The 12,980-nt window shown below is 34.4% G+C and overlaps 1 protein-coding gene across 1 annotated transcript in view; it reads right to left on the bottom strand.

The window, feature by feature from the left end:
- Positions 1–203: 203 nt before the first annotated feature.
- LOC133192913 (uncharacterized) overlaps positions 204–12,980 on the bottom strand; it is a 23,054-nt gene continuing 10,277 nt past the window's right edge. The window contains exons 3-5 of the mRNA XM_061328920.1: positions 12,405–12,541; positions 12,074–12,209; positions 204–432 (exon numbers count right to left, since the gene is read on the bottom strand). Coding sequence (XP_061184904.1) covers positions 204–432; positions 12,074–12,209; positions 12,405–12,541 — 502 coding nt within the window. The remainder of the gene's footprint in view (positions 433–12,073; positions 12,210–12,404; positions 12,542–12,980) is intronic.

The raw sequence follows: 12,980 nt of genomic DNA, 5'->3' as shown, positions 1-12,980 counted from the left end.
CCTGTAACTTTACAGACAATGCATTGTAACGTCACTTTTTTTTACCCGGCTCAAGCAATTTACATCCAGTTTTTTAACCAATAAAAACGCGTGTTACAATGTTCATTGAAAATAATTGTTCATATCTAAAATATTTCCAACCATAAGCTCAACACAAGGACTGAAGATAAAATACAAATAATTTGAAACAATTGCCTCCAATTTCAAAAAAGCAGGGGAAACAATATCAAGAGTAACAAAAGAAATGACAAATACAATGTAGATACTCCATTTCCAACGTGTCTTCGAACCCAATCCCAATTGATAGAGTTGTCCATACAAACAGTCGGTTGAATAGAGTGTAGAAACTGCATAGATACTCTCAAAAAATCTTCCCCACATTCAAAGGCTTTCAATATTGTCTCGGCGCAGCTGAACTCTGTGTCTAGAGATCTGTAAGTTGCAAAATATATTTAGAATTAAAGTTGTTCTGTCATTGATATTTGACAGATATTTCGATTGGATTGTATTAATGCTTCATAAATCCAATCTGACTGTCCTTATTTATCTTTGTAGGAAAAAGTTTTATCAAAGTGTTAATGTCCGTAATACTGTTCAAATTTCAAGGAAAATACTTCAGTTTATTACAGACATATAATTCTTTTCAATTCTTGTCAAAAATATGGTGACTGCAAAATTATTTAAAACCATATATCACATAAGTAAAAAAAGGTAGAGGTTAAGATGAGTTCAACACCGTTCATAGAATTTCTTAAGTTGCAAGTCCGTTTGAAATAATTAGAATCATTGGACTTGTCCAGCAGCTTTCACTTCTTAATCGAAATAGTGTCGCATGTACACATCAATACACTTTTCAAGCCTTTCCAACAATCCAAAAAAACCTAAAAATGTGGGTCCATACCCCTTTTTTCAAAGTAGGAACACCTCTTAAATTTCGTATTTGAAGAGTCTGGAGTGGAACTTAATTTAAAGTTACGATATAACACAAAATATACTACAGAAAAGACGAACAACTCTGTGTAGATAATCTAAAATCGATGAAGCGACTCAATTTTTTTTTTTTTTTTTTTTTTTTTTTTTTTTTTTTTTTTTTTTTTTACAAATTCGAGCATTCGACAAACTTCAGATGATCCCGCGTTCCTCAGTAAGGTAAGGACCAGCCGAGGTGTGTTGAATGCACATTGATGAGTTTTTCTGAGCTTAGCCGGAAAGGCTAAAAAGGTTCCGATTGCTTTGGAAATAAGAGGTTTTTTATACTTAATAAGATTCCGTGTGGCGCAATGGTTAGAGCGTTTGCTCTAGAGTCGTGGCGTAAGGACTTGATCCTGAAGTCGCGGGTTCAAATCTCACTGCGGGACGTGGAGCCCGGTCCTTCGGATGAGACCGTATAAATCGAGATCTAATTTCGCAATAGGTGCTGGCACGAAAAAATTCTCTCACTGATCCTGTGTGCCGATTTATAGGTCTAAATTTGCAGCCGTCCACCGTCAAATGGTGGCATCTCGATATGAGTGAAAAATTCTCGAAGAGAACATTAAACAAACAGACAAAAATAGTGTTAATGTGTCAAACATAGCATGTTTTTATCGAATCTTGCACTATATTTGGGATTAAAAAAGACTTTGCTTTGAGAAAATGACAAAGTTGACAATGTCAGGAGAATAGTGGACGGTGTTGCAAAAATTGCTGGCACTAGTTTGAGGGAACGATTAAAGCCCAGGAGAGGTTTAGCTAAAGGGTGTCTCATAAAAACAAAGATGGCGCCCGTATGGTTGTAACCCCGCCGTACTTCGATATGTTCGAACTTTTGAACTCATGCAAAATAAATAAGATTTTACCTGGCAATGAAACACAGATTTATTTTTTTGAGTCCAAACTCAAAAGCAATAATGAGTTTTGGATCGCCGAAGTTGAAATAACATGAAAAAATACGCACAATAACAAGTCAGAAGGAAGATTTTGTACGTTTATTCATAAACGGCAAGAGTCCTGTTACTCAAGATACATTTGTGGAAAACTGCATTGTTACACTTGTTGTATGCAGAATATATAATGTTTAATACAATAGAAAGCTAAATAATAGACCGAGAGTCCAGCTATATCATGTAAATTAATATCTTTTCTGAATGTCTATGATAACATAACCGGTCATAAACCTTGCTTATAAACCAGCCATAAAATGCAATATGGAATTGCTGATTTATACTTGTAGTACCATTCTTACAGTTTAGCTCTATGCAAATTTTATTTGAAAAATCTTTTCAAACAAGCCTTTTACAGCCCTTTTCCGATGTTCTCAATGGGGAAAAAATCGCAACATTTCAGTATGTTAAACACGCGAGATTCTTACATAATTTTCATAGTTATTGCGTCATAAAAACAACAAAGTGATGTCAAAAGAAGTGCGAGATTTCCGGCTCTTTTGAATGATTATTATCAAACTGATCTACTTACTTTAAACAATTATTATTATACCTCATTATTATAATTCTATACAACGCGTTATCTGATTGGTTCTAGATTATCACGTGACAGGGCCATAAAACTTCATATTTCCCTGTGACAGTCGTTATCATGCTTTTCATCATATTCAACATCTTCGGAGACCTAGTGCATTTTCCCGCAATAGTTATTGTTCATTGAACGAAAACTTTCGAGAGTAGTAGACGTCACAATATCCTGCTTCACGTCACAGAAGTGCTGAAGTGTTTTCAGTAACTTTACATTAAAATTGAAAGTGAATTTGAGAGCGGTGCCGAATTTGAAAGTTTATATCTATTTTTAAAGTTTTTGCTTGTTCCGGTTTAATAAACAATTTATTGCATGAGTGTTCGGGAAACATGAAGATTTATTCAGCTAAGAAATATCATATTCCACTCGGGCGAAGCCCTCGGGGAATATCATTTTTCTTGGCTGAATAAATCTTCATATTTCCCTCACGATCATGCAATAAATGTATAATATTTTATCAAACAGTTCTCAAAACTCTTCAAAAGCCCCTCGTAATTTTCTTGAGAAAGTAATTTTATGACAAAGCTAATCTTGCATTTAAAACTAGATACTCGTGGTCTTCCGTCCGAATAACCGTATAAACCAATGTCCCGTGTCGCAGTAGGTGCTAGCACGAAAAAGATCCCCCACTGCTCAATGGCCGTAAGTGCCGAGTGTAGGACAGAATCTGCAGCTCTCCACCGGCAAGGGGTGGCGTCTCCAATTGAGTGAAAAATTCTCGAGAGGGACGTTAAACATACAAACAAACAAAAAACCATCCTTATATTATGTGATATTCTTTGTATGTAAAATTATATGTATATGTGTTCGTAGTAAAGACACCTTGAACGTGGGCCTTTAAAAAATACCAGGATTTTAAAGGTTTTTTTATAATTAAAAAAAAATGGAAATGGAGAATTCACACAGAAAAAAAGGTCACATGTAAATTTAAGTTTTAAAAAAATCGACATAGGATTAAACCCAGATTGCCTGCGTGAAAAATTAATATGGAAACCACTATACCAGCGCGATGTACCAGCCATCATCGATGTTTATTTGCACTCATTGCCTGACGTAAAGAGTGTCAGTCAGGTTAATTTTTTTTATTGTGCAAGTAGATTCACGTCGGAATTAGTTCCTTGAGTTTTAGCAATAACTGTTAGCAGAAGAAATAATCTGTTACCGATGAAAACTATTGATGTGTTAACTTTATTCTGTATGCATTCATTTTTTATTCCATGCAATTCCAAATACAGACATGTCCGTATAATCCTTTTCTACATTTCTATACTACTGCATTAGTCCATTTGTCTACTATGAAAGGGACATCATCAAACGTCATGATTAAATCTTCGCGCCTGTTCTTTGGAATCTATTGAATGGATGTGATAGTTCAATGAAATTTTATTAAAAAGTTTGTTCTTATAGCCTGATTTTCGGGCTTCAGAATGTATATTTTTATTACATTGCACATATAGCATATTGTGTACGGACAAGTAATGCTAAAGCAGTGAATTCGAAGTCGCTAAGTTTTCCTACATATTTTATTTTCCTGTTTATCCCAAAAGTGGGGTTATTTCAGTAAGTAACACATTCATGAAAAGACTGGAATGTTTAGCAACAAAATATGTCTCGGCCTACGACGATCAAGGAATCTGATACCATTTTTGTTCAGTAACTTGCATCTATAAAAAATATTTCTGTCAACTTCATTAAACAATTTTTACCATAAAAAATAATTTTCTTATTTTTGTCGTTTTTCCATTCATTTAATATGACACGAGCTCAGTATGGGAAAGAAACATTTCCCACGTCATGAGCGTCAGGCAGTATAAGTTTCAATTTGTTCCATGGTCCGAAACTAAGAAATCATATTTAGTGAGCTAGATTTTGTGCAATCGGAATTTGTTACTTGCATTTTAACAAAAACAGCTTGCAGAGGAAAGAATCATATTACTGAAGCAAAATATTGATGTGTTTACTCCCTTTAGTTTTTTTTTTTTATGCACCTGTTTATTCTTTGCGATTCCCTATACGGACATGTCCGAGTAACTAGTTTTTCTGCGATTCTAAACTATTGGATTAGTCTATTTGTCTTCTACAAAAGGGGTGATTGAAATAAATGAAGTTTTTTATTTTACCCTCATTCTGAAGGTTCAGATTTTTTAAACTGCAAATTGTATCTCTTTTTTTTAATAACATCATACCATATAACATACGACGTCTCTATATGAATGAAAAATTATCGAACGGGACGTTAAACAATATACAATCAATCGATCAATCTTTAGTCTACATATATTTACGATATTTTTTTTCAATAGACTCCACATCAGCAAGCGAAATAGTGTGCAGTTTTAGTTTATAATGATAATCTTTTGTCAACATTTGGTTAACTGGTTTGATACATTTTGCCCTGCATCTAACATTGTCGAAATGTCATCATGCACGTCCATATATGTCCTTACTTCTTATACATGCCCGTAGTTCGCGACCAGGGGGGGGGGGGGGCTGCTCCTTTTTTTAAATAATTTCTTTGATATACTTTTATTATGTAAATTGTCATTTTGAAGCTGCTTTCCCCCTAACACTTTTTATTGCTGGACGTTGAACACAGACAAATTTCAGCATTCACATTTTAAAAAAAATGTGCCGAGAAGTTAGAGTTACAGAATGCCCCCCCCCCCAACTATAAAAGAGGATTTTTGAGTTTTTTGGGGCTTGTCAACCCCCCTCCCCCTTGAAAAACGTTGCCATAGGCTGTTATATAAAGTTTGTGAAGAAAAAAAATGTTATACTGAGTATGTTTTTAAAATCCTGAGATTAATATTATTATTAATATTAATATTAATCCAACAATCTATTGGAATTCCTATGGGTACCAATTGCGCCCCGTTATTAGCAGACCTTTTTTTTTGTATTCATATGAAGCAGAATTTGTCCAAAATCTTGTACGTGAAAAGAAGAAACACTTGCTGTGGCGTTCAACTCGACATTTAGATATATCGACGACGTATTGTCAATCAACAATGGCTATTTTCATTCTTATGTCGATACGATATATCCTGGTGAACTTGAGATAAAAGATACCACAGAGTCTGACACATCTGTTTCATATTTGGATATTTTACTTGAAAAAGACGTTAATGGTAATCTAACAACCAAGCTTTATGATAAACGTGATGACTTTAACTTTTCAATCGTCAACTTCCCTTACTTATGCAGCAATATACCTTCATCACCTGCATACGGGGTATATATCTCTCAGTTGATTCGATACGCAAGAGCATGCTCTACGTATGTACAATTTCTAAAACGAGGTAAATTATTGACAAATAAGTTGATGAAACAAGAATATCAGCTGTCTCGTTTAAAGTCATCATTTCGTAAGTTCTATGGTCGATACAATGACCTTGTCAGCAAATACAATTTATCATTGAGTCAAATGCTGACTGACGTTTTTCATACTAATTGTTAGGCCATTATTTAGACACTGAATTGTCGACGGATTTTTCCGTTATTTCCCGATCATGACAAGGAGCACACGGCGGGTGTGACCGGTCGGCAGGGGATGCTCACTCCTCTATGGCACCTGATCCCACCTCTGATTGGAGGTCCGTGTTTGCTCTGCTCCTATTTTGTATTGTATAATGGACTTTTGAGCTTGAATACTGTTCGTTATCTCCATATATTTCGTAAAACAATTATGCATTAAAAGTGCACGCTACAATTCAGTCTCCATACAGATATTCATTTGAAATTATTTCATTTGGTTTTATGAGCAGCTATCATATTTTCAGCTGACTTTCAGCATTTCTGATCTCCTATGCTTTGAAATTAATTCATGTAACCTTTACACAGCTACAGCTTCCCAGCACAAATCAATCACATGAATTTGTTTTTCATACTTACTTCATTTTAATTTAAAACCATTTAAAGAGTCTTCAATATAATGTCATATTAACTTCTTTCAAATGTTATCCATATGCATGTACATTCCAGTTGTATTCCTGATATTTGAGATACCATAAATATCTTTACCTAAATGTTCACTTTTCAATAAGATTCTATTCTTTTGACGGGTCGCAAAGAAGTTACGATAAAAAATCATTTTCTTTTGTATAAAGTCTTTAAAATGTAAGGTAATGAAATGTAACGATAACCCACCACCCCCTTCAAAAATCGGGCGGAAACATTTTATTTCTTATCGTGCTTATATGTTCAATAGATATTAATTGCTTTGTCAGGCTAGCTTTTTGAAAAGCTATTACTTGTACTTACTATAAATATTGATTGTACTAGTCAGGGGAGCTTCTTGAAAACCTATTACTTATAACCAATATGTAATCCCTCTAACTTCTTATTTCTGACTTTAATCAAATATGTAAGAAAAACAGTTTTTAGTTTGTGTTTAACAGATAAGGTGTAAACGTACAACCAACGTTTTTTGTCAATCCTAAGAGGTAAATGCAATTTTTAATAAAAACAACTATCAAAGATAAAAACGTAAATTTAAGTTGAAACAAATTATAAAAAAAAAATTGGACAACCCGGAGATTGAACCTGGGTCGCCCGCCTAAAAAATCAAATACGCTTATCATTACGCCATCGGAATCACCGCTTCAGAGTGAAAAATGATGAATATCTAGAAAATAGCTTGAGAAGTTTTGAAACAAATTATATATTTCGCATTCTAATGAGACTCTCTATCAACCCTATTTATGTCATAGATTAATAAAAAGCAAAAATAAAAATTCATTTCCTTTAGCGACCGGAAGTGCCAACGACGATACAAAAAGTAGAGACATGGCTAGTATCTATCACGATCTATAATCCCTGAAAGTTTAACATTGATATCTCTTTCCGCTCTCGGGATTATCCGCGGACAAAATTGTCATTTTGAGTTCAGAAAATGGTCCGTCACTCGGCACCGGAAGTGAATAACCAAATTTTCTCTCAGATAAATCAAATATGTATTAAAAACATAATTACTGAAAATTCCATGTAAATCCGTCCAATAGCCTTTGAGAAATGCACAAAATTCAGAAGTAAAAAAAAAAGAAGAAACAGTAGAATCACCACGTCTTCCGTGAAGACGAAAGACCTTAATAATAAGAAACAGTAGAATCTTCATAAGGTCTTCCGTGAAGACGAAAGACCTTAATTTAATTAGGCCGTCTTTAAAATATTGTTTATTTATCCTCTCCTGACTGAAGTTCAAAAGATTGGGTCGGTAGATAGGTGGGAATTTTTTTTCTAAAAAAATTCAACATACTTGTTGACGGGATGAGAAAATTCAGGAGTAGAGAAAATATCGTTTACTGGGGGATAAAAAAGTTTAAAACCAAGCCATTTTTAGTCAGTCAGTCGGGAGAAGACAAACACACACAGATGGCCCTATCTTATCAAACAAATTTGATAAGAAAAATTTGTTCACGTAAGAAAGTCTACACGGGGACTACTTGTCATTTAGATAATTTTCAACAAATTGATTGTTTACTGTTTCATGTTCCTTGCCATTCATATATGTAACCAAATACTGGTGAAGGGCTTCCAATTTATACATACTCGGTACTCAGGGCAATTGAGCAGTGCGGATTCTTTACCTTCCTCGCCTTTCATGACCTACATTTTAAAGTGAAATATGGATATAACGAACAGTATTCAAGTTCAAATTCCATTAAAACAATACAAATCGGGAGCAGAGCAAACACCTCCAATGCAAAAACCCATATCAAAAAGTCTCTTGACTCACTTAGGATGCCAGGCGCTTGGCAAACGAACAGTCACTGCCTTTGTTACACGCCTTAGGTTTGTCACGGCACAGGGAACGAATATCGGATCATGAAGTGTTTTCAAGAAAAGAAAACCGCGCAAGCGAGAAGAATTTTATTCTTAGCCGGCGTCTACTTCGTCTACTGTTAGCCTCTTCAAACAGGACTTTGACTGAACACCGCCAAATCAAATTTGAGTGGAAAACTCCGAACCGCTCTTGGGACAATACAAAAATACAAAACGCTGAATGTAACAACAAAAACAAACTCGAAGATTTTCTACACAAATAAACATCAATTATAATGATTTTCAAAATTTAATTCTCCTGTAAAATAACTAATTTATATTCATAAGGGTTTCGAGGTCATTGTTGTTGTACCCTGGTTCCCTAAACAAATTAAACAATTAATGTGCTATATTTATATTTGCAAATATTTTCCTTAGATGATCTTATTGAAGGGTAAAAATGTTTCATTGTGTATGAACTAATTAGTTCATAATTAGCGTGACGGCGTGTTGTGTAATAGCGCGACGGCGAGTTGTAAACAACGCGTTGTCACTTTGCGCTAGCGTGTTGTTACTTGCAAAAGTGCAAATATGCGTTAGTGATAACGAGCCTGCACGTTGTGAACAACGAGTTATAACTGAATGCAAGTTCCATACTTTGCAGCTTTTATTGTTTAACTACAAATTTCGCCTTGCTGCAGTGAACAAAAATGCTGTTATATCACGCTAGCGCATTGTTACTAACGCGCTATTACACTTTTGCAAATGGCCCTATCGGGGCACCATAGTGGACCGCTGCTACAGTTTGATTTATTAATTAGTGTAAATTTATTTGAGCAGTGATCATTATATATGATTTCCGATTTACAACTGAATGCAAGTGTCATACTTTGTAGCCATTATTGTTTAACTACAATTTTTGCCTTGCTGCAGTGAACAAAAACGTTAATGTTGATTTCCGAAATTATGTTTCTGATTACAGACAGAAATATCAATTCTTGACCAGTGTGTTTATTAATTTTTCCGTGCTTCAGTTTAAATAATATGGCATAAAATACATAGGAATGAATAGGACCTGAGACAAACCGTAATTCGCGACTTCACTGTACGTACAGGCAAGCTACATGTATGTTTATTTAGTGTATATAGTGTATAGTGTATATAGTGATTGGATAAGGTCTGTTTAGAAATAAATGTTTACATGCTTAAAAAAAATACCGACAGTTATCGTGGATACGTAAACATGTACATGTAACGGACGACTTCACTATACGTAGGTAATTCAAGCTATTTAGCTAAGTGTGATGTTTAGCAAAAATTTCGAATCCGATTCCACACAACTCAATTATAATTTACACTTGGAAAAGCAAAATACTGTATGTTATATTTTATTATCCCCTAATTCAGTTTTATTTGTAAATAAATGTGATTGGAATAAGAGATGATCAGACAATAGATGACTAAATTAAAAATACAAAAATACACATTTATCAACCTTTGATCCCTGTGCAAATTACATCACTTCCGCTTCGCACAGGACTAACAAACACACCTACACAATTGCGTTACTATATCCCCTCCAACTTCGTTGCGAGAGGATAATAACACTTTTAGTATCTTTACATAATCACATGTTTGTTGACGGATTGAATTCAGCACATAGTTTTAAAATTCTCAAGTTTTAGAATTTAGCCAGGGACGCAGCATCGTTTTTGAAAAAAGGCGGGGGGGGGGGGGCAGTCAGACAAAATATTTCATCTTACCCGAAAAAATAAAACAAGCCAAAGAGAGAGAGAGAAAAAGAAAAGAAACTGACCAATCTCGAAAATCCTATTTAATTTCGTGAGGTTGGGGGGCGGGGGGAGGGAGGGGGGGTTAGGTTCCAACTTCTATCAGTACCAAATTTTATTCACACGCTGCTACAAAACCCTTATATGACTATATTGAAACAAAAAGTGGAGGGGGTGACAACCGGCTTTTCAATGAACATTTCCTTTCCAATAGTAAAAAGTTGTAGGAAAGAGTGGCGGAAGTCCGCCCCCTCCCCGCCTGTTGCTACATGCCTGCACATGTAATACAGAGCCATACTGTCTATTAACTTAAGGAGCCCCGGTTCAATGGTGGTTTATATGATACAGCCAAGGTTAGATGAGTTAAGTCTCGGCCGAGGTGTGCTGAGTGGTCTCAACTTGGTTACGAGTGAATTACTGTTGATATAATTATTCTTCTTAACTGGTAAATGCTGATTCAGCATTTTATCTACATTTCTGCGATCTGCATAATGCATAATCTATTTATATATAATTATATTATATATATATATATATATATATATATATATATATATATATATATATATATATATATATATATATATATATATATATATATCACGTAAAAGCAGAGTGATATCTTTTTTTAATGTAAATTCAAAGCTTTTTTTTTTAGCTCACCTGAGCCGAAGGCTTAAGTGAGCTTTTCTGATCGAAGAATGTCTGTCATCTGTCTGTCGTCTGGTGTCTTTAAATTTTTCACATTTTAGACCCCTTCGAACTCTCCAGAACCACTGGGTCAATTTCAACCAAACTTGCCACAAAGCATCATTGGTTAAAGGGAATTCAAGTTTGTTCACAGGAAGTGCCATTCCCTCTTTCAAGGGAAGATAATCAAAATTCATGAAAAGTTGGTGGCATCTTTCAAAAGTTTAAAAATATTCTCAAGAACCACTACTGGGGCAGAAAAGATGAAACTCTTCATTATATACCGTAGATTCAAGTTTGTTCATTTTATGACCCCGAAGAAGGGGCGGGGGCCACAACAGGTGGTCAAAGTTTTACATAGGTTTATATAGGAAATACTTTTATAAAATCTTCTCAATATCAGCAAAGCCACGATTAGTCATATGATATGCTGGCTTTGCTGATATTGATTCCATATAGATATGAGTGACTCATATCTATATGGAATCATCCTCAGATAATGTAGATTTAAATTTGTAACAATCATGAAACCTGGATGTAGGGTGGGGCAGAAATGAGGGATCAAAGTTTAACTTAGGAATATATAGGAGAAGTGTTTAAAAATCCTTTCCACAGGAACAGCAAAGCCATGATTAATCATGTTTAGATTGAAGCATTTGCAGGTAGTGTAGATTCAATATGTTCAAATCATGACTCCCGGAAGTAGGGTGGGGCCACAATAGGCAATCAAAATTTACATAGCAATTCTTAGGAAAAATCTTTGAAAGTCTTGTTCTCAACAACAGCATATTCATGATTAGTCATATTTATATGGAAGCATCCTCAGGTAGTGTAAATTGAAGTTTGTTCTAATCATGACCCCCTGGGGTAGGGTGGGACTAAAAAGTACTTTAAGTTTTTCCTAAGAATATGTAGGGAAAATAATATGCTGATTAAGAAGGGCCATAGTTTCTCCAGTGAGCAATATGGCCCATGAGCCTCTTTTTTAATTTTTTTTAATTATTCATTATTTTTTTTTGAAAAATGTTTTATTGCCTAGTAACAATGATTGCGGGTTTTTTTATCATTGGAAATTGTATTTATTGTTATCTCAAAATATATCTCAGTCTTCTTTGCAAATTACTGATAATTGTAGAATTACTTCACACACTGTTACCCCTTTGCACGTTGCACTTCGATGAATATGATAGCATAGGTGGAGCACATACAAGTTACTAGCATAGTACATTTCATTAATGTACTAACTCATCGTTTGACTAATCATTATAAGATACGTGTACATGTATATGTAACAATGAATAAAGAGGATTATAAGTTCTTACCCACAAAAACCGGTCCAGTTTCGTGCAGATTGGGCATCTACTGCATTTCCAAAATGGCGTAATCCAAAGCAATTTTGCATGTAAAGATGAAATTTATTACTTTTCTTTTCAGCACATTCCAAACCTTGTAAGTATACTGCAAAAAAGTATTTCTTATAACAATAATTTAAATTTCACTTGTTTTATGTGCGCAGCACATTGTAACCCTCTCCTGAAAACATCAGATTAAAAAATCGGAGAGGGCCACATTTATGCACCTACTTAAAAAGGCGAGTTTTAATTTTCAAATAAAAATAAACTGCTTATGTAAAAAAAACAAACTACTCCTTACTTTCTTTGTTTTCACACATTCCAAACATCATTGATTGTAGGGAGCGCTTACTCATCATCAGGGGATTAGCGTCCAGATAATTTGGACACATCAGAATTATGCTTTCGTAACAGACAAAAAATTGTTCAAAGTTCATCCTGAAATACATTATATAAGTTTTATTCCAGTAAACATATTATAAATAAGCAAAACGTATATTATTAGGATACATGTAACAAAAGCTTAAAGCTTGATATTGTAAGTTTTCTTTTAAAGTCTAAATACTGATATTGTCAGAAGGCATTTTTGCGCCCTTATACAAGACCGCGACTGCCCTATCTCATAACAGTTTTAGCTAACCTGGGTCAAAGGTTCGTGACTTTTTCTGATTTTTCACTCAACCGTCTATCTATTTGTTCTCGTTTTCCTCCAATAGTCTATATAAATTAAATAATGGTCTAGCCAGGAGGACTGAAAAGACCATTTTTTATTTAACTATTGATTTATAATATTGTTTTAAATTTTTCTGTACAACCAACGACTATTGACACAGTTTTATGAAGATGACGTCTTTTGTGGTGGTGAATAATACCTTAT

Source organism: Saccostrea echinata, unplaced genomic scaffold, assembly GCF_033153115.1.
Source record: "Saccostrea echinata isolate AGI-Se365-2 ecotype Australia unplaced genomic scaffold, CSIRO_AGI_Sech_v1 ptg000025l, whole genome shotgun sequence".
In the NCBI taxonomy this organism is placed as follows: domain Eukaryota; kingdom Metazoa; phylum Mollusca; class Bivalvia; order Ostreida; family Ostreidae; genus Saccostrea; species Saccostrea echinata.
This window is presented reverse-complemented; position numbering and strand designations above follow the sequence as displayed.